The 23,332-nt window shown below is 39.1% G+C and overlaps 1 protein-coding gene across 1 annotated transcript in view; it reads right to left on the reverse strand.

The window, feature by feature from the left end:
- CRMP1 (collapsin response mediator protein 1) overlaps nucleotides 1-23,332 on the reverse strand; it is an 80,131-nt gene that overhangs the window by 33,013 nt on the left and 23,786 nt on the right. The window contains 2 exon segments of the mRNA XM_020992296.2: nucleotides 7,665-7,849; nucleotides 16,541-16,629. Of these exon segments, the coding sequence (XP_020847955.1) occupies nucleotides 7,665-7,849; nucleotides 16,541-16,629 (274 nt within the window).

The following is a 23,332-nucleotide window of genomic DNA, read 5'->3' on the forward strand; positions in this document are numbered from 1 at the left end:
CGCTCCAGTATCTCTGCCAAGAAAATCGCAAATTGGATCATGGAGAGTCTGAAACAATGGAAACTGAACCACAACAAAGAAGAAACTAAGGCCCAGGGAAGTAAAGGGACTTGTCCCAGATGGCATAGCAAGTTAGTGGCAAAACTGGCTTTTGAACAGTGTTCTTCTATTTATATGTAACTGATTTAATTCAAACTGACATGTTTCTTACAAATGTTCTTTAATTCAGGCATTTCAGTAAGTATAATTATTGATTCACTGCCTCTCTTGGACCATTATTCCAAGTTAACGAGCTTTTACTATATTAACTATTAAGGTAATAGAAAGTTTTGACAAAAAATTAAATTTTAAAATGTTATAGCAATCTAGTTTCTCTTTGGGTAAGAAGATAGTCAAGGGACTATCATTTGAATAATAATAAAAATAATTCTAATATCCTGCTTTTATATAGTGCTTTAAGGCTTGCAAAAGTACTATACAAATATTATTTCTGTTTAATCTCAGCACCCCCATTTTACAGATGAGGAAAGTGAGGCAGAGAGAGGTTAAGTGATTCATCCAAGGTCACACAGATAGTAAGTATCTAAGGCCACATTTGAATTCAGCTCTTCCTTACTCCAGCACCAGTGCTCTATCTACTATACCACCTAGTTGCCATTTTCTTCCTTCCTTCCATTTTCTTTCTTCCTTTCTCCTTTCTTCTTTGCCTCCCATTTTTCCTTCCTTTTTTTCCTTTCAACAGCAACATAAACATCTCTAGAGACTATTTCTGCCCATATCATCTGAGCCAAAATGAGGTGTCTTTCTGAAGTAATAGTGTAGGGCCTCTATAGATACAGACAGACTTTTCATTTCCCTGAAATAACACAATCAATCCTAATGGGGTTGAGACTGGCTTCTCTGCAACACTAAATTACTGACTGAGAAGAAGTTACTTTTTCTGTGTGTGACTGTGGTACCGGGAGCAGTGTTCAGGGAAGAAGTGACCTCATAGCTGCAGCTACTCATAGGTTGAGGATTGCTACCTCTTTCCTTTACACTGTCAGATCTAGTGTGTCTGAAAGTATCAGATGCCACAGTTAAAAGACCATGGCTAACGTTCACCTTAAGGAAACAGCAATCAACATAATCATGTTTCAGTTTCCAACTAGTTTTCCATGGTTAGGACTGACTGTTGAAGTAATTGTTTCAGCTTTAAATAAGGCTCATAAACCTAGGAAAAATTCATTTGCCAAGGCTGATTTCCCCAATATAAAATAAGTGGTGAAATGAAAAAACGTATATGTAACCAGGCCCAATTCTAATAAAATCTTATGTAATAACAAGTAGCCTTCAGAACAGAAAGCTCTACAGAAGCAGCTACCATGAAATTGTCGCTGGTTCTTTTCTTTCCCCAAACAAAGTTTTGATATACTTTGTTTAGTACAAAGAACACATTTCAATACAATGAAAAAATTATTTTATAGTCCTAGAGTCAGAAGACAAAACTAATGTCCAGTGTCAAGCAAATTATGTTTTACTGGACTTTTAACTGGAAGATATCACATAGAAGGAGAGAGAACATGAACTCTTTTGATGATTAACACAAGTAGAGAAAGCCCAAGAGTCCCATGTGAGATGCTTGAAATATTTCTCTTTTATCAAAAGCTTTTTAGTAATAGATGAAACCAATTATATTCAAATAAGCCAACGGACTTGGAAGTCAAGATGTCCAGTTGACATCCTGGTTTGCATCCCCAGGACACCTAAAATTCTCAGAGACTGAAATTTCCTTTTTCTATCACGGCTTCCCTAATGTGTATTTACTGCAACAGCCCCATTTTGGGGGCTTTCCATGCCACTATATTTGCTGTGCTGACTTAGACAAAGTACAGCACGAAGCAAGCACTGTGTGTACAAACAGAGACCCACATACTGATCAACAGTTTTCCTTAAGATGATTAAATATAAAAGGATTGCAATTACTCCCTTCACTCAGTTCAATCACACCCTTATTTGGCTGTATGCAAAACAGTCTCAATCCTTTCCCTTGCAGCCTTCCTACCAACAGGTGGTGAAAGCAATGGCAACATCAATATTCATGAAGTACAAGCTAGGCCTTGTTGCTATAGCTAGTGGTTTGCTATTAGGAAGATTAGCTGAGTAGGCCCATCCCCTTGCAAAAGGCAATAAGAACAGGGAGGTCTTGCCTCTATCTGGATATGTTCCCTGCCTTCACTCAGTTCTTAAAGTGGAAGGAGCCTTGTGCCAGGAGTCCAAGGCTTGTGTGTGTTACTCTGTCATGAGTTCATTCCTTGATCTTAGACAATTCATTCCCCAGCTTTGGGACTAAATATCTTCTTCCATCAAATGAGAAGGCTGGGATATATCAGTGGTTATTAACCTGGGGTCCACCGACAGATTTCAGAGGGTCCGTGAACTTGGATAGGAAAAAAAAATTACATTTTAATTTTCATTAACTTCTAACTGAAATTTAAGCGTTTCCTGCTATTATGAATGGAGGAAACAAATATAACTGTCACCAATGAAATCACAGATATCTTCATATCACATTAAAGATATCATTTATGGTGATCACCACTTCCAAATGACCATATTTGCTAACCTGTCTCTAGAATATACATGATTTCAGTCTCCAAGTCTACATACTAGTTTTCAATATAATAATTTCCTTTGTAATCCTATGTACTTTATTTAGTGTATTTACAAATATTCCAAGGTTTCCATAGATTTCATCATTCTCCCAAAGGGCTCCATGACACCAAAAAGGTTAAAAAAAATAAACAAATAAAACCCGGATTAGACAATCTCTAAGGTCTCTTCTGGTTTTAACATCCTGCATCTTGTGTTCTATGCTCCTTTCCATCTCTTCTTCCATAATTTTCTCATTATAGTAGAATGAATCTTCTTTCTCACAGAATCTCTTCCGATTCAAAGCTAAATCATAATGCACCAGACATACTACTTTCAAGTCAGCATTGGCAGAAAAATCTCAAGTTCATGTCAAGATTTCATTTCTGACACTGGATCAGTGACAGGGTCCTATATATCTGGGGTTCAAATGGAGAGATTAGGCAGTTGATATCTCCTTGTGAACTGAGTATAACTCATATAAGAAATCCTGGATTCTGGTCAATTCCCCTTCCTACTAGCTTTGTGAAGGTGGGTAAGTCACTCAATTTCCTCTTCTTTAAAAGAAGAATAGAAACACAGATGCAACTGACCTCAGAATCACAGTGAGGATCAAACTGAAAAGCATGATATAAATATAAGCTGTCCTATTTATGACAATTATTGTATTATTATTAAACAGCTGAGCCATTGGCAGAGGCAGGCCAAACAACCACCAAGTTGGCGCACTTTGAAGAACACCAAAATACCCTGATTCCTCACCCAGCCACCCAATATTCGATTAGTCTTCTCCTTTTGCATATGAGGGACCTTCTGAAGACAGGCATTTTAACTAGAACAGAATGTTTGATTTCCTGGGGATACTAGTACATATCCAAGTATGTAACACTAGGGGTCACCATGTTGGGTTTATGGTTTGATTAGGCAGACTTTAAAAAGCCCCAACTTCCTAACAATTCTGCCCTTGGAAGTTAAATTATGAAATATGAATAGCTTACAACTATGCCCCTATTAGTGAAAATTCTCTAACTATGGGCTAGCAGGGGTTTGGGATGCAAACCCTGAATTAGGAAAGGTCACTCTCCCCGAAGTAGATCTTACATCTGTCCTTTACCCTCCTGTCATAAACAAAGGAAAAGCAGAAAATGCAAAAAAACCAAAAACAAAACCAAAAGAAGGCATGCCACTGTTGTTTATTACTTAGAAATAGGTACCAATTACTCATATCTAAACTACAGTAAGGAGCAGTGGTAAGGATCATCAATTCCTCCTTGCCTTTTTCCCCTTCAGTATTCCAGCCACCTGTGCAAGAAACTCCAACATACCTTGACACTTGCCCCTTTACCTTTCACCTGGGTTTGAGGAAAGGGACTACCAATGTGGCCACTGCAGCCATGGTCTGATTGTTGTTCCATGTATGGGGGAAGCCCTGCCCTCTTCCTCCTCCCTGTGAATTCTCTCTCTTGTCCAAGGTGTGAAGGGAGTGTGGGGGAGGGGAGAAGAATCTGCCCTCTATTCTTTTTTTTTGAAGTTTCTTTTTTTTAAATATTAAACAGTTATTAATTTATTTATTTTTAGTTTCAACATTCACTTCCACAAGATTTTGAGTTCTAAATTTTCTCCCCGCCCCCTCCCCCACCCCAAGATGGCGTGCATTCCGAATACCCCTTCCCCTAATCTGCACTCCCTTGTATCACCCCCTTCTCTTCTCCCCTTCCCCTTCTATTTTCCTGTAGGTCTGCCCTCCACTCTTTTTTTTTTTTTTGCTAGGCAATGGGGTTAAATGACTTGCCCAGGGTCACACAGCTAGTAAGTGTTATGTATCTGAGGCCGGATTTGAACTCAGGTACTCCTGAATTCAGGGCTGGTGTTCTATCCACTGCACACCTAGCTGCCCCCTGCCCTCCATTCTTGATCTTGCATTAGCTTCCTCTCTTCCCAAACTGGGAAGAAATATGACTTCCAAGGTCTTTGAGCCACCTTATAAGGTATCCAGTCCAAGCCTTGCCAGAAAAACTGTTGCACAAGGAAAGCATTATCCAATTAATTAGTTACTACTTATTGTCACCCAGGTAAGAGAAAGGGAATGATTGTAAGAAGGTCTAAGGCAGGTGAGGGTGAGGGAGGAAGGAAAACTGAAATAAAGGGCAGAGGGAACAGATTAATTTTATTTACTCTAAAATTTTCCATTGGGCCAGGTTTGACTTTTTACATATATTTTCATGTATATGTAGACTTTTTTTTTAAGTGGGAAAGCCATTTAACCTTCTAGCTCTATATCCTTTTATTATTTTTTAAAAATTCAATTCTAACATTCTGTCTTCCATGATCTAAGTTTATTTCTAACTTTAATGTTCCAGGTTCAATGTCCTAAGGTCCCTTCTAGCTCTAAGAGTCTAGGCTTTGCAAGTCTATAGGCCTCTGCATTCTATGACTCTGAGTCTTTGATGAAATCATAGCCTAAGGCATCTTTCTGCCAGGAAATCCCATTGTAGTATTCATTTAACATTATGCAAAACGGTTATTATTTCTGATAGCCCTCTGAGACTAAGCTGTATTATCTCTAGTTACCTCATGTGAAGAGGGTTTATCTATGAGTTAGATAAACCATAAGTCTGATGTTAGGAAAGGTCTAAGGCCTGCTAAGTAGCATTCAAGATATTGTAGGGGTTTGCAAGGCAAATTGTACATATGCCCCAGAATGGTGGAAAGGAAAAAACAATTACTGGAGGAAATATAAGGCATGGCATTGGATTACCCCTTTTGAAGACCTCTTCAACTGTGTGACCCCTAGAGTATCTCAGGATCAATACTGGGCTCATAGTGGGTACTAGACATTATTACACCAATGGCTACGTATTTAAGGTAGCCAGATGATCTCCAATACCTTCTCCCCAAGTTGACCATTAACATTTTACCAATCACAGGCTCCCAAAGAATTAGTGACCATTTTTTTTTTTACAAAGCCCTAGACATGAAGAAAAGTAGACAGGAAAGACCTGGCCACAAATAAAGCTTTATGGAATGACAAAACATGTAATGTATCAAATTAACCCTAACTGTACCCAGATAAAAGGGCAAAGGCCTATATCACATGTTTTTGATGCAGTAGCTTCTATACTGTCACCTTTCAGAAGTGGCAGTCAAGACAGAACAATGAACCCACCCATTCCCACAGTGGAAAACTGGCAGCCAAAGAGACCCAGAATTACAAAGTTATCCAGAGAAAAAAGGACTTGCTTGGAGCAATGGGAGGGCATAAACCCAGAGGAAAATGTCTAATAATAAAGTTTCTCCAAGGCAGAGATTCAACTAAATGTCCACATCTTCACAGTGAGAACGTCTGGATAGATGAAAACGGATGCTAATGGATGAAGAAGGAGCTAAACGGTATGTGTTCCATATGGAGCTACTGGGAACAGAAAATAAAGTGTGGAAACCACAGAGATTGAGAACAAAAGGTTAGGTATAAGCTTAGCACATAAATCAGCAGTGACATTCATAAAAAGATGGAGAAAAGAACCAAAAGAAAGTCAAAAAGGAATATAACACAATGAATAAATAAGTCAATGATGGATAGCAACCTGAAAACTTTTAATGAAAATAAATACCAAAACAATAAATTCTATAGTGTATCCAGAAACATTGGAAGAATAATAAGAAATTCTGAATATTGTTCAAAAAGGGAAAAAATTATATAATGAAAAACTACAAGAAAAAGAAGAAAGGAAACTAAATCAGAATTTAAGGCAGAAAACAGAGTACTAAAAGAAGAAATTAAGAGAGATTAGAATTCGCACTTATTTAATTGGGACAGCTAGGTGGCACAGTGGATGGAGCACTGGGCCTGGAGTCAGAAAAACTCATCTTCCTGAGCTCAAATCATGCTTCAGACACTTACGAGCTATGTGACCCTGGCCAAGTCACTTAACCCTGTTTGTCTCAGTTTTCTTATTTGTAAACTGAGCTGGAGGAGGAAATGGTAAACCACTCCAGTATCTTTGCCAAGAAAACCCTAAATGAGGTCAAAAGAGTTGGATATGATTGAAATGACTGAAAAATAAGAATTCGTAATACAGAAAACACAAAACAAAATCATTGCAAAACTGGTGAAGCTCTGAGAAACAGAATGCCATGTTTAGAATGCAAGAACATCGATGTGGAATAAAATTTTACAGGTGTTACATAAAAAGCAATGACACTGTTAAAATACATGAGTTCTATGTAACCAGATTAAATCATTTTGAACATAAAATATGCAGAGATTATTTGAGTCATAAGTCTCCCAGAAAAAAAGATAAACTATAAATCACAGTGCAGGAAAAATATAGGAAAGTAATATATGAAAAAAAAAGTATTGCATACAGAGGGCAAAGAGTACTTTGATAGAATCCATAGATTCCAAGTATGTTGAAAACCCCAAGTTTAAATCACAAACAAATGTCATAGTTAAACTCCTGAATTTTTTTAGAAAACATATATATAGCATTTATGTATACACATACATATATATGCAAATATACATACAAGTGCATGTGTGCATACATATGTATGTGCTTATTTTTACATACCTATGTATAAAAAGAAAACGTTTTCAAATAGCTAGGAAAAGTATTTTGAATAGGCCAGAACTATTCCCAATGGATGAGAATTCAAAAAAAGGGACTGGAATATAACGCTCTGAAAAGCAACAGAGATTGAGTCACATCCTCAACTAGCATAACCTGCAAAGCTAAACCTAATCATCCCAGATAAAAGATGGCCTTTCAACAAAAGAAACCTGAGATGAAACATGAAAGCAGGACTTTTTAAAATATACTCTTGTGTCCCCTCCATGCTGACAACACCATGTCTCCTCCATGCTAACACATTTCTATGTGATAGCTGCCCCGTAAATATTTGTGTGCAGTAGTATAGAGTATAACTGATCAAATATGATTCTGACTTCTCTTTTACAAATCCTAATTACATTGCTAAGAGATGAGGAACCTTCAGAGACCCAGCCACCAAAGGAATGATTTATCAGTACTTACTGATCATGGTAGTGCCACCTGCCAGTGCAGCTTTGGTGCCTTGGTAGAAGTCATCAACAGAGGTCATTCCCTGGTAGGGCTTCTGTAAGTATGTGTTGACATCAATTCCTCCAGGGATAACCATCCGCCCATTGGCCTCAATAGTTTTCACTCCACCAGGAACTATTAAGTTTTCTCCTATTTGTCTAGAAGACAAATAACAAAGATTATCTCAGAATCCTGAAGGCAAAAATCAGTTGATCAACAACAAAGCTTTTGATGAAATTACTAGAGAATGTCTCCAATATCTGGATAAACCCAAAGGAATACCACTGAATATTCTCTATATTTAAGACACTTTTCTGTGGATTCAGTATCCTCTGTGATATAAATTCACAGACTCATAGAGCCTTAGAGATACAGAAACTTTATCATTATCATTTTCCAATTTTATTTTAATAGTTTTATTTTTTCCAATTACATATAAAGACAATATTTAACATTTATTTTCTATAAAATTTTGAGTTCCAAGTCTTCTCCTTCCCTCATGATTCTCCCTAAGATGACAAGCAATTTGATATAGGTTATATATACGCAATCACATAAAACCTATTTCCATATTAGTCATGTTGTGAGAGAAGAGTCTGTAAAAAATATTAGTTTGCAAAAGGAAAAAAAACATACAAAAATACAGAAAGTAAAAATAGTATGCTTCTATCTGCATTCAGACTCCACCAGTTCTTTATCTGGAATAGACAGCATTTACCATCCTGAGTCTTTTGGAATGTCTTGGATCATTGTATTGCTGAGAAGAGTTAAGCCAATGATAGTTGATCATTGCATTATGTTGCTGTTACTGTATGCAATGTTTTCCTGGTTCTGTTCACTTCACTTTGAATTAGTGATAAAGGGATTTTTTTTTTCAGCTAGTCCAACCCTTGCAATGTTGCAGATGACCACTGTGGTTCTATTCCCACTCTGTTACTTAATATATTACCTTGAGAAAGTCATTTAATCAATTTGGGTCCCAATTTCTTCACTTATAAAATAAAGGAGTTGCACTAACCATACTCCATAAAACTCATACTCCATAAAATAATGGAATTGGACAATTTTCTTTCCAGCTTTAAAGCTTATGATCCCAGAACACTGTGGATAAAAAAAAGGGGATGTGATATCGTTGTCATTGGTGTTGTTATCCTCACTTAACAGAGTAACTGAGACAGAATGTGTTGGGGCAGGATATCTAGAATTGGGAAAATGTGGAATAATAGAAAAGAGGAAGCTCATTTATTCTACATTCCAGTCAAACTAGGTTACCCATTCCTTGATTTCAACACTCTGTCTCCCACTTTGGTATTTGCAAGAACTACTCCCATTTCTAGAATGCATGCCCTCCTCAACTTCTCTTCTTAAAATTCTTGACTTCCCTCAAGGTTCACCTCAGAGCCAGTTCCTATGTGAAGCTTTCCTTAAGCCACCATGGGTAATGCTGTCCCTAAATGCATTGCATTATACTTGAATTGCATTTATTAATATGCATGTATAGCCCAACTTAATCTATTACCTTGCACATGTATAAACATTCATCGAGCACCTATCATTTGCAAGGTATTGTGCTAGGCACAGAAGATGTCAAGACAAGGTCATTAAAAGAATCCTTGCCTTAGGGGAGTTTATGTTCTTCCAGGGGATACAATTTACACAGTTAAATGCAAAATAATGGGGAGGAGGGAGGGAACACTAATTACTGGAGGGATCAGATAAGGATTCTTAAGGCTCAGATAAGCCTGGAAAGAAACCAAGGGTTCTAAGAAGCAGAGGTGAGCATGAAGCACGTTTCAGGAATAGGGGAGAGCCTATGCAAAAGCACATTAAGGTCAAAACTGTGATTTAGGAAGATTATTTTGGCAGATGTGTGTAGGAAAGATTGGAGAGGATCTAGAATCGAAGCAAAGAGACCAATTAGGAGGCAAATGCCCTAGTCTAGATGAGAGGTGAAGAATTGATAATGGGGTGGCCATGTGAATGGAGAGAAGGGATCAGATGTGGGAGATATTGTGATACTTACAAGACTTGGCAATGATTGCTATGGGGAAAGTAGTGAAGGAGATGAAAGTGTTGAGGATGATTACAAGGATAATCTAGTCCTTTGACCATTTGTGTTCTCCTAATCCTCAATCCTTAGTAACCCCAAATTTGCCTTCTTAACTCCTATTCCTGAGCTGATGAATAACGTTGGAGAAGTCACAAAATTTTTTGGTGTACTGCAGATTCATGTAATCTACTCTCCTTTGGACCTTCCCTGATGAAGTAATCCTTGTGTTTTTTCTCTGAGGGACTCATCATCACCTCCCAATAGTTGTTGTAAATCTTCTCTTCCCTCTACATCAAACTTCATTTTGTGTCCTCTTTTCTCAGCAAATTACCTCACCTAATTGACTAAGGCCAATCACTGTGAGCTTCTACACCTCCTCTCCACACCTCAGAATATTCTCTGTTTCTTCATCTATTTTATTGTCCTTTAAGTCAGTCTCAGGGTGAGGAAGGGGACAGACACTTGTTAAGTGCCTACTATCTTCCAGGCACTGTCCTAAGCACATTACAAATATTATCTCATTTGATCTCCACAACAACCCTGTCATAAAGGTTATTATCCTTATTTTATAGTTGAGGAAACTGAGGAAGGCAAAAGTTAAGTGGCTTGCCCAGGGTTACACAAGTAGTAGATATCTGTGGCTAGATTTGAACTCAGGTCTTACTGACTCCACCCCAGAGCTCTATCTAGTGCATTGCCTAGGTAACCCTTATTGCTAAGGCTACACCATTTACCCCTGTTTTTGTTTTCATTCTTTCTCATTTAATTTAATTTATATATTTATAAAATGCTTTGCAATTTTTAGGCAACTAGGTGGGAGTTAAGACCTGAGTTTGAATTCCACCTCATATACTTACTGGATGTGTGACCCTGGCCAAGTCACTTAACCTTTATTTGCCTCTCAATTGTAAAATGAGTCTGCTCAATTGTAAAATGAGAAACTAATAGCACTTACTTCTTAGAGTTGTGAAGATCAAATGAAGTAATATTTATAAAGCATATAGCACAATGCCTGGCACTTAATAAGCACTTAATGAATCCTTCCTCACCTCTCCCTCCTTCCTTTTTCCCTTCCTTTCTTTTTTCTCCTTCCTTCTTTCCTTTCTTTCTTCCTTCCTTTCTTCCTTCCTTCCTTCCTTCCTTCCTTCCTACAGGCACAGACAACATGGGCTACAGAAGATTAGAAGAGAGAGAAGGAGCTTTTGTGGGTTAGGAGTATTGAGGTAAGGAGTAATAAAAGACGGGGGAGATAGAATTTAGACAAGAAAAGAGATAGAGGAAAGTATTCAGATCTAGGGAATCAATGTCAACAAAAGCAGACAGAAGAGAACAAGCATATATCATGCAGATGATAATAAAGAGACCAGCTTGCCTGGAAGGGAATATATGCTTATTGGGGGAGGAGTAGGGGAAAAGCCCAGTTAAAGAGGCAAAGGAGAGCTACCTATAATATAGTTCATCATAACTAACACTGTCATCCTGCCTCTGAGTCATTTTTAATCCAATCAAAATAAGCAAAGTTGCTAACCAAGCAATGACCTTCTGAGCTAAGGGACCAGATGGAGAGTCTGGTCATGAATTATGGATTGCCTTCAGAATTGCTCTGGGCATTTGGGAGGAGGCTGAGAGAAATGAGTTGGTGCATCTGGGCCTGGACTCTGCTGGTGTCAGTGCACGAAGGGATCACCGTCACCAATGCCCAGACCAAGAAAAAATTCCTGGCAGTTTGGGGGAGTGAGTTAGGATCACTTAAAAAATACCCCACCCTTCACAAGAAGTCTTGTTGAATTCAGAAAACTCGCACAAGATTGTTTATCCTCTTTGCTGACTCTACTCAAAAAAAGAATGAGGAAGAACTCCTGACCAAACAAGAGACAGAGAGCATTACAAGATGTAAAACAGAGTTTGATTATATTAAATTACAAAGCTTCTGTACAAACAAAACTAATGCAACTGAGATTAGAAGGAAAGCAGAAAGATGGGAAACAATCTTTACAGCAAGTATCTCTGGTAAAGGCCTTATCTCTCAAATATATAGAGAATGAGCCAAATTTCTAAGAATATAAGCCACTCCCCAACTGATAAAAGGTCAAAAGATATGAACAGGCAGTTTTCAGATGAAATTAAAACTATAGGCATAAGAAGAAGTACTCTAAATCACTTTTGATTAGAGAAATGTAAATTAAAACAGCTCTGTGGTACCACTTCACACCTATCAGATTGGCTAATATGACAAAAAAGGAAAATAATAAAGTTGGAGAGGATATGAGAAATTTGGGACACTAATGCATTGTTGGTGGAGTTGTGAACTGACCTAACCATTCTAAAGAGCAATTTGGAACTATGCCCAAAGGGCAATCAAACTGTACATATCCTTTGATCCAGCAGTACCACTGCTAGGTCTGTAACCCAAAGATCATAAAAAAATGGAAAAGGACCTACACGCACAAAAATATTTATAGAAGCCCTTTTTGTTGTGGCAAAATATTAGAAATTGAGGAAATGCCTATCAATTGGGGAATGGTTGAACAAGCTGTGGTATATGAATATTATGGAATACTATTGTGCAATAAGAAACGATGAACAGGCAGATTTCAGAAAAACCTGGAAAGATGTGTATGAACCGATGCAAAGTGAAATGAGCAGAACCAGGAAAACACTGTACACAGTGTCAGCAACGTTGTGTGATGATCGACTATAAATGACTCAGTTCTTCTCAGCAATACAATGATTCAAGACACGTACAAAGAACTCATGAAGGAAAATGCTATCCACATTCAGATAAAGAACTGATGGACTCTGAATGCAGATTGAAGTGCATTTTTTCACTTCATTCTTTTTCATGTTTTTTTTCCTTTTGATCTGTTGCTTTTTTCACAATTGTGGCTAATACAGAAATATGTCTAACCTATATCAAATTGCCTACCATTTTAGGGAGAGGAGAGGAAGGATGGAACTCAGAATCTTGTAAAAATGAATGCTAGGGGCAGGTAGGTGGTACAGTGGATAGAACTCCAGCCTTGGAGTCAGGAGAACCTGAGTTCAAATCTGGCCTCAGACACATGACACTCACTAGCTATGTGACCCTGGGCAAGTCACTTAACCCTGATAACCTAACCAAAAAGGCAAAAAAAAAAGAATGCTGAAAACTGTCTTGATAAGTAATTGGGAAAAATGAAATACTATTAAAAATTAAAAATTACAGAGAAAGCAAAAAAAGGAAGACATTCTTTGAATTTCAGATTATGCGGAGCTTTTCATACATTGCCTGGACTTCTAGTTATTTGTGTAGACATGTGAGCTACTCTCCTAGAGGAAAGAGGCCCTGCCTCATCCTCCCTTGTATTCCCAGAACAACTAGCATAGTCTTATATGTAGTAAAGGTGCTTGACAAATAGATGAATGAATCTATTGGTTTAATCTATTAAATGACTGAATCCATTAATTAATTAAACAACTAAACTGAGTTGTTAATGCTATTCCAAACAGTTCACATCATTATAATGGATCATATTTACATAATGTAAATTTTTTAAAAACTGCTGATATCTATTATTTTGTTTGATCCTCCAAACAACACTGGGGTGATACCTATGAGGCCAATGAGCAGGTGATTATCCCTGAAGGAAGTGATGTTAATTGAATGACATGAGTTTTAACTTTTCTCTGTAGGAAACAGTTCAATTGTTTTCAGCCATGTCCAACTCTTCTTGATCCCATGTGGGGTTTTCTTGGCAAAGATACTGCAGTGGTTTGCCATTTCCTTCTTTAGCTCATTTACAGATGAGGAAACTGAGGCAAACAGGGTTAAGTGACTCTCCCAGTGTCTGAGGCTAGATTTGAACTCAAGAAGAGGAGTTTTCCTGACTTCAGGCCCATGACTCTATCCACGGTGTCAACTAGCTGCACTGCAAAGGATTAAAGCAACCAGTTCTATCTCCAAAAGATTATTCTATGAGAGGCATGAAGTATAGATTAGCAACTGGGGAGTAAAGGTGGGCAGATCTCTAGGGAAGCTATTGCAGCTGAGCCGCCCAGATGAGTCATATGACTTCCTCTATTCAGGTGATGACTGTGGGAATGGAGTCCCCACATGGCTATTCACAAGCAGGTCATCTGGCTTGATCCAGAGATCCAGATTAGCAGCTTAGCCAGAAATACAGGGAATCCTGAAAGAAAGTGAGTAGGTTCCAAAGTCCAGAGGAACACACAGGTATCCGTGAATGAATGAATGAAGACTGGGAATGGGCCCTGCCTCTAGCTCCTGCCAAAACTCCCCTACTTCTGTCCGCCAAGACCACTCTCAGATGGCAATCATGTCTGGATGTCAGCACCTCAAACAGCCCACAAGAGGGCATCCTATCCAAATGTGCTTTAAGGCTTTGGGCTTTCATTTCTCTGATTCCTTTTCTCTTTCCTTTCCCTTCCCCCGACCTTGCTTTGGCACTGAATAAACATGAAGAAAATATTTTGGTCCCAGAGCCTAGCTAAGCTACTTTACTAGATATAGGCAAGGGGCGGGGGAAGGGGAAGGGAGGAAGAGGAAAAAAAGGAAAGGGGAAGGAGTGAAAGAGAGACAAGGGGAAATAAAAGGGAATAAGCATTTGTTGGGCCTACGATGTGCCAGGCACTGTGCTAAGCACTTCAAAAATATTATTTAATTTGATTATCAAATATTATCTCGTTTGTCTAGAAGTTTAGTTAGAGAAGGGACAAAGCACCCCAAAGTCTCAATATTTCATCTAAATCGTTGATACAAGGTTGGCTGCTCATTACAAGGAGATAATTCTAGTATGTCAGTACAGTACCTGCCACACAGTAGGCATTTAATACCTGAATGATGGATTGATTTGTATCGGTCCAGGGTTTGCCTAAAGGGTTCCGATTTCCTATTGGCCCAAGAAATGCCCATGGTAATAAGGCTGCCATAGCCAGCAGACCAGGCGTGCAAAACAGAACAGAGCAAATGCCCCCTACCCTGGGATGAAAGCTCACCAGCTCCGTCCTTTAGTTTTGCCCTTACTGGTTCTCTGCTCTTAGAGCTGGCAGAGACTGTCTGTCTGAAGCTGGGGTCTACCTGACCCTTCCTGAGGTAGCTGGTCACCTTGGAGTTGACTTCTCATCTGCCTGGCCTAGGCAGGTTCTGCCAAATTCCTCAGCCCTGTAGAAAGTACTTAGCACAATGCGTCTATTTCATGTGTTGTCCTGTTTGTTCAGCCTTCTATAGGTATCAGACACATTTTGCTTGATTGTACTTGTTTTTTATATATTTTTTTACTTTAATTTTTAATTTATGGAATAAAACAGCATTTCCATAACACAGTACAATAAAATACTTCTAATAAATTGTACTTCTAATCTTAGGGCAGCTAGATCTTGTAGTGGATAGAGTGCTGGGCCTGGAATTAAGAAGACATCTTCCTGAGTTCAAATCTGGCCTCAGACACTTATTAGCTGTGTGACCCTGGGAAAGGCATTTGACCCTATTTGCCTCAGTTTCCACATCTGTAAATGAGCTAAGGAAGGAGATGACAAACACCTCCAGTATCTTTGCCAAGAAAACTCCAAATGGGATCATGAAGAGTTCCACATTACTGAAAACAACTGAACAACTTCTAATTTTCCTAATCAGATTTATCCCATTGCCTGCTCTTGCTCTATGTCTCAGACACTCCGTTTTACAATATACTTACTTGTGCACATGTCTTTTATCCTCAGATTGTAAACTTCTATAGAGTGATAACAATATCAAATCCATCTTTATATACACCTCAGCATCTAGCACCATGCCCAACATCTGGCAGGCACTCAATAAATCTTCACTAATTTGACCCCCTTTGATACAACCTGTTCTTTCTCTTGAGTTGTCATGGAATCCCCCAATCTAGGAAATGCCCTCATGCTGATATCTCTGACTTGGACCCCACATAGACACCCCTTTCTTTTTCCTACTCACTTAGATCCCAGGGTAATTCTTGGTCCCTTCCTGGTCAAATATAGACCAGCAAATTCCACCCCCTGGACACCAACTGTAGTTCCTATGGAATCAATAGCTGAGAGAGGTCCATTCATACTGTTAAAAACACTGGCAAATCTTTAATTTTTCCTAATATGTATATGAAAGAACCAATTGCACATTACATTACTCTGCACCCATCACCACTCAATAGCTCTGAATTACCTCAGTGGTTTTTGGAGGCCAATGAAAGAATAAAAAAAAAATCAAAAACATAAAGATTAGAGAGAGATAGACAATCACACTTCTACTCTGGTGAAATTGTCCAGTGTGGAATCTAACTTTTTTAATACCCTATAAATCTGACAGCCAATCTCATAAACAATAATAACAACTACATCCCAACCTAAAGAACATTTTTCTGTATCATTCCGTATTTCTAATGCCAGCAGGAAAATTTATATAAGCACTTATCTGAATAGTAGTCTAAGTAAAAATATATAGTTGTACACTTATATCCACATATGTGAATATATACATACACATATAAGCATATATACATGTTCACACACATACATATATGTATAAAGACATAAACATATAGGTGTGTATATAAGTGTATATAAACATATAGATAGATAGATAGATAGATAGATAGATAGATAGATAGATAGATAGATAGATAGATACTACTTAGGTAGAGTTCAGGAATACATATATATATATACATATATATATATATATATATAAAATGTATTACTATATGCATAGTAATATATACTATAGAATACCACTGAACTAAATCAGAAAAGTATTCAAAGTATTATGTTTTGGCCAACCAACTTTATAAGTCCATCTTCCAAGTAGAGGTCTGCATAGAAGGATTGGTCATCATTGATAATTCTTCCTCCTTTAATGAGTAGTCGGTCACTCTGAAAAAAGAAACAAATGAGATAATGTCACTGGGGAAGGAAGCTAACAAATGTTTATCTAACTCACCTTAATCTGAAAAGTCAGAAAGATTGCAACTCCAGTTCATTGATGGAGAACCATCAAGTGACCACTGCATTAAAAAAGCAGCAGCTAAGGCATGTTTCTCCCCACAACCATGCAAATAAAGGCTTCCTCATTCATTGTCTTAGATCATACTACACTATCCCTTCTCTGAACATTGTACTCAAAAGTCAGAATCACATAAAATCACATTTCATAGGACATAAAATGCTAGAAGTGGAAGGGGCCTTAGAACATAAAACATCAAAAGTCAGAGCTGGAAGGGCCCTTAAAACATAGAACAGAGAATGCCAATTCTGAAAGGAATTTTAGTACATAGATCATAGAACGTTAAGAGCTAGAAGGGACCTTAGAAATTATTACTATAACCCCTAACCCCTATTCTGCCATCCTACTTCATGTGGAAAAGCACACAGAATATATGGAGACCTTCAAATACTCCAGATAGTAAAATACATATAATTGGGTAGGTGCTAGATTATGGAGAGCCTTGAAGGACCAAGGAAATTACATGGAGACTGGGGATCTGTGTTGTTTTGAGCACGGGAAGAATAATAAGATCAAATTTGTGCATAAGGAAAGCTATAACTAAACGAACAAAGTGATAATGGCCCTTCTAATTTTCAGTTCTGCTGTATATTTTTAGGATTTGCAGCAGCTCAGAAGTCAGTCAGTAAGCAGATGCAGTTTGGAGATGGGAGATTTTCCATGTAGGAAGACCAGTCAATCAATAAACATTTATGAAGCACCTGCTATGTTCCAGGCACTGTGCTAAGCTCTGGCGATAAAAAGAGAGGCAAAAGCTAGTCCCTACTCCCAAGAAGCTCACAGCCTAATGAGGAGACAACATGCAAACAGCTGTGTACAAACAAGCTATATACAGTATATTTAGGAAATAATCAACAGAAGGAAGGCACTAGAATTAAGATGGACTGGGAAAGGCTTTTTGGAGAAGCTGGGATTTTAGCTGGGACTTAAAGGAAGCCAGGGAAGCCAGGAAGTACAAATGAGGACGGAGAACATTCCAGGAATAGGGGACAGCCAGACTTCACAACTGAGCAACAGATAAACCTCTGCTGGTGTCTTCCTGTTCTTCAAAAGCAGCACACAATGGTCACTGGCATGGGGAGTGGATGGTTCCTCTATAAACTCTAATACTAATTCACTTTGAGACCTTAGATAAGTCATTTTGCTCTTCAAATCCTCAGTTTTGTCATCTGTAAAATGGTCATGTAAAAAAAATATTCACTGCCTATCTAGCATGGTTACCATGAGGGAAATACCTTTAAATTTTAAAAAGACTACATATGCGTAATGATAAATATGACAGAAAAGTTGGTCCTATCATGTATTGAGAGTAAGTGATGGGCAGTCTGAGTGTTGCCTTGCTGATCAGAAAATGATAAAAGAACTAAGAGATTTAAGAAAAGATATAGACAAATTTTCACCCAGGTTGAGATGCCCTGGGTAAGTTATTATTGGCACAGCAGTGTGGTTATTATTTGCACTAAGGTGTATCCACCTTGGTACAGAATAGACTCATTCTAGTATGTGACCATCATGACGAATGATGATGAGGATGCATTGCTACCAATGGCTTCAGGGACCCTCAGATTCCACAATCTTCCTAGCATAGATGAAGTTGAAGATCAGTTCTTCCTTCCTTAAACCACCTGAGTTCATGCCCTTTGACTCAGAGCACCTCGTGCTAGGAATATCCTATTACTACTGCTGCTGCTGCTGCTGCTGCTGCTGCTGCTAGAATTACATAGCACTGTAAGATTTGCCAAGCATTTAATAAATCCTTTCATATTTGATCTTCATAACAACCCTGGGAAGTATGTGTTATTATTATCCCCATTTTACAGCACTAGGTGGTATAGTGAATAGAGTGCTCAGGAAGACTTATCTTCCTGAGTACAAATTTGGCCTCAGACACTTACTATCTATGTGACCCTGGGAAAGTCACTTAACCCTATTTGCCTCAGTTTCCTCATCTGTAAAATGAGCTGGAGAAGGAAATGACAAACGACTCCAGTATCTTTGCCAAGAAAACCCCAAATGGGGTCATGAAGAGATGGACACAACTGAAAAAACAACTCAACTACAATTTCAAAGATCTGAAAACTGAGGCAAAGAGAGGTTAACTGACTTGCCCACAGTCCCATTGCTAGAAACTATCTCAGGGAAGATTTGAATTCATTTCTTTTTCATTCCAGATCCAGCACTCTATCCACTGTACCAGCTAGCTCCCTATGGAAATTAATCACCAAATGCCCAAGGAAATCAATGATAAAAAAGGCCACGTATATACCAAAATATTTTAGCAGCACTTTTGTTTTGTACCAAAGAACTCAAAATGAAGTAGATGCTTGTTGCTGGATGAATTGTCTAACAAGTCTTGATACATGAATGTAATGGAATATTAACTGTATACCTTGCTGTCAAACAGATATTAGGATATTCAATTATTACTAATGTATAAATAACTCAAATGATGTGCTTCATGTTACCCTGTTTGATCCTCCTAATAACCCTGTGAGGTGGATAGGACAGGTGTTATTATTCTCATTTTATGGAGAAAGAAGCAGAAGATCAAGACAGTAAAGTGCTATGCCTAAGGTCACAGAGAATTATTCTCAAATACTAAACTTGAAAAAAGGTCTCTGGACCCGAAGTCCAGGGCTTCTGCTGGTAGGTCTTTTGCTGTCTTTCAAGCCAAGGTATTACAAATATCCAAATCATAGATGGTTGAGACTGGGAGTTATCTTATCCAGCCCACTCATTTTACTGACGAGAAAACTGAGGTCTAGAGAGAGGAAATTACTTGCCAAAGGCCCTTAACGTCCTGGGACCTCTATTTCCTCATGTATAAAATGGCCTATGCTGCCTCTGAGGTCCCTTCCAGCTCCAAATCTCTTATCCAATGATTCTATGTTGTCAAAATTAAGGCAGTTTACACACAGGAAAATAAGATTCCTGATTTGGAGAGGTACAATAAAAGCAGAAAAAAGGAGGGCGGATCTCCACATCCTTCAGCCAGCCACTGAGATTATTGCCTTTCCAGCTGCTGACTAAATATCCCACAATTCAACCTGGCACGGAAGGATGCTGAAGAGGGCTACAAAGAGAAAGGCACATTCTAGGCTGCTGACTAATATTCCCCTTAAACCATGTCTTTTCCTTGCCCTTGGGAAAGCTTCTAACAACCCACTGGTTCATCTATGGCCCCCAGGTGAGACAAGCAATGAGAATGGCCCTTTTGGGACTTGCTCCTTGGCTCTGGTTAGGTGGTTTGTCCTGGGCATGCCCAGCTGGTTAACCCCTGCTCCTGCTGCAGTGCTAAAGTTCTGATTTGTTCCTGCCTTGGAGAAAAGAAAGCTGGAGGCTTTGGAGGCAGGATGGTGCCATGGTTAGAGCACTGAAACTGGTGTCTGGAAGAAGTGGATTCATTTGGGCAAGTCATGGAACCTTTTGTCATCTGGAAGATGAGGGGGTTGGGCTTCGTGAGCTACAAGATTCCTTTCAGCTCAAAAGCTGTGATCCTAATTGTCTCAGAGTTAGCTCCTGATGGGGGTGGGGGGACAGATAGAAATAGCTTTTCTCTTCATAATTATTTCTCCTTCTGGCATGATTGTCCTTCTTCTTCCCTTCCCCCAAGGTGAACATATGGGTACTTGCCAAGTGGCTAATCCCAGGAATGGAACAAACCATAAAGCGCTATAGACAACTGAGCTATCACCATCCTCATCCCCATCCTCCTTATTCTCCTCCCCCACAGTGGTGGCGAGTGCCAGCCTCACTCTGCCAAGTGAGCACAGCCTTACTGGCCTGGTATGTGCCAGTGGGCCTTTCCACCGGGGTGCCTGGGCTTTCTTACTTGCTGATGTCATTTTTCCTTACAGCCAAATGCTATGTTCCTCTCAGACAAGAGGAAACAAGGAAGCTCTCCTTGTTTCAACATTGCAATTACCCACCGTGTCCTCATCCGGGCAAGAAAGAAAACCAATTTCTTACAGGGTACTTTTGTTCTCTTAATGAACACTTGTTTTTATGTTGAGTTCAGTTTAAAAAAAAACAAACCACATTATTTAAGGCTGTAGGAGGACTCCCATGGTGATGCTCTCTGCTACCAAGGAAGGAAAGTGAACCTTCTTTATACTCTGTGCCCTGAGCTGAGATGCTTGACCAACTCTGGGCTCTGTTATTTTAGGATTTCCAAGATCTGTGATTTCCACCTTGTGTGTCCTCTCCCCACATACAAAAAGCAACACTCCTACATGCTTTAGCAGATATTGCTATAAATTGAAGTGAAAGAGAAAGAAAAAAGCAAGTGAAAGAGAGAAAGAGAAAGAAAAATCAAGAAAAAGAAAGTCAGAAAGAGACAGAAAGAGAGAGAGAAAAGATAACGAAAGAAAAAGAAAGAAGGAAAGAAAGAGGAGAGAAGGAAAAGAGAAAAGGAGAGAAAGAAGAAGGAAGGAAGGAAGGAAGGAAGGAAGGAAGGAAGGAAGGAAGGAAGGAAGGAAGGAAGGAAGGAAGGAAGAAGGACAATCAAACCACCTGATACAACTGAATTTCTGGTAATGAGGCTTACAAACACATTTAGGCTACTTCTCAGACCTGTGGAAAAATGGAAGAGCCCAGACTCTGGAGTCAGAAGTAGGTTCGAACTCCCTCCTCTGACACTTACTATCTATGTGACCTTGGTCAAATTAACACATTTCTCTAGACCTCAGTTTCTTCATTTGTAAGATATTTAGGTGGGCCTGGATGGCCTCTGAGCCCCCTTCACTTCTAGATCTATGATCCCATCCCCCAGCAGACTTGGGCACGAAGCCTTTTCAGCTCAAGGCCACAGTTCTAAAACTAAAAGTAACCCTAGAGAGCATCTCTAGTCCAACATCTTCATTTTTCAGATAAGGAAACTGAGGTTGAGATAAAGGAGGCTTACCCAAGGGCACACAGCAGGGTAGTAAAAGTCAGAGGCAGAATATTAAATCATGTCTTTCTGACTTCAGATGCAATACTTATTACACACTGACAAAATCTTGAGCTCTGCTGGCAATCAATGAGTATTTCTTAAGTGCCTACCTTTTTCCAAGCACTGAGCTAGAAGATGGGGATACAAACACAAAAGTGACACTGTCCCCAAGCATCTCACATCCTATTTGAGGGGCGGAGGTGGAACAACACAGTGCAGTGGAAACCATGCTAGATTTGGATTCAAAGGACCTCGGTTCAGATCCTGACTGCCACTTGCTATGTGTGTGAGTCATTAACTTCTTAGGTAAATGGGTAAGTCATTTGCCTTCTTAGAACTTCGGTTCCTCATCTGAAGGACCCTCATTCACAGATAAGTAAATACAGAAGTTAAAAGAAAAAAAACTCAGTCAGTAGGGGCCAGCAACTAACAAGTAGAGGGTTCAGAAAAGGTCTCTTAAAGGAGATGACTCTTGGGCAAAACTTGGAATGGAGTTAGGGACTCTGAGGTCAGAAGGGGAGGCTTCTGGGTCTGGGAAGCAGCTTAGCATAGGGCTATTGCCAGACACAGCAAGGCATCAGAAAGCAATTGTCAAATTACATACTCTCTACTAAAAAGGGATGCTGCAAAAATTCAATTCAATTAAACAAACATTTTTTAATGCCTAGGTAAGCATGACGACAGCTTCCCTGAGGACTGAGGTCCACTGGGTAATGGAGGACAAGGCAAAGTCACCCTTCCCTTATTCAGGGGTCATTTTTCTGGCAGGCTCATCAATCTGGAACACAGCCAAAAGCCAGGAGGAATCAAAGGAGGTCAGTGATCATGCAAAATAGCTGTCACAAGCACTTAGGCATTATCCTCTCTGTGTGTTCTTCCTGGCAAAATCTAGAGCAGTTTCTGGTCTATTTGCTTAAGGCTTCAGTAACTGCCTCCACCATCCCCTCCTCCACTGCTCCAAGTCAAGGGAATAAATCAATAAATATTTATTAAGCACATACAATGCCCCAGGCTCTGTGCTGAGCCCGAGGCCTTGGCATATACCCCAAGGAGGCCAAAGACTGAGTCACAAGTCCAATTTCTACCCAAATATTCAGAGCAGCATATTTGTGGCAATGAAGAACCCCCAAAAAAGGGGGCCCACTGATGACTGCCTGAACAAACTGCAGCTTGGGAATGGAATGGAATGTCACCATACAGTAACAAACAACAACAGCCGCCATTTTTATGGGGCTTTAAGGTTTGCAAAGCACTTCATGCATCATATCTCACTTGATGCTCATAACTACCCTATGGGGTAAGTACTATTATCCCCTTTACAGATGAGGAAACTGAGGCTGAAAGGTTGAGTAACTTGCCTAGGGTCACAGAGAGGTAAGGATCTCAGGCAGGTCCTCCTGATTTCAAGTTCAAACCACCTGAGAAACATGGAAGACTTGTACAAACTAATGCAGAGTAAAGTAAGCAGGACCAAAGAAGAAGATACACAGTGACTTCTACAATGTAAATGAAATTATCACTAAAAGAAAACCAAATGCTGAATAGCTCAAAATCTGGTAATAATCTTACAGAACAAATAATGAAATAAAACTTCCTCTTTTCAGCAAAAAGGTAGGGCAGAATAGTATATATATATGTAT

The sequence above is a fragment of the Phascolarctos cinereus genome, unplaced genomic scaffold (assembly GCF_003287225.1).
Source record: "Phascolarctos cinereus isolate Bilbo 61053 unplaced genomic scaffold, phaCin_HiC Scaffold_9;HRSCAF=440, whole genome shotgun sequence".
In the NCBI taxonomy this organism is placed as follows: Eukaryota; Metazoa; Chordata; class Mammalia; order Diprotodontia; family Phascolarctidae; genus Phascolarctos; species Phascolarctos cinereus.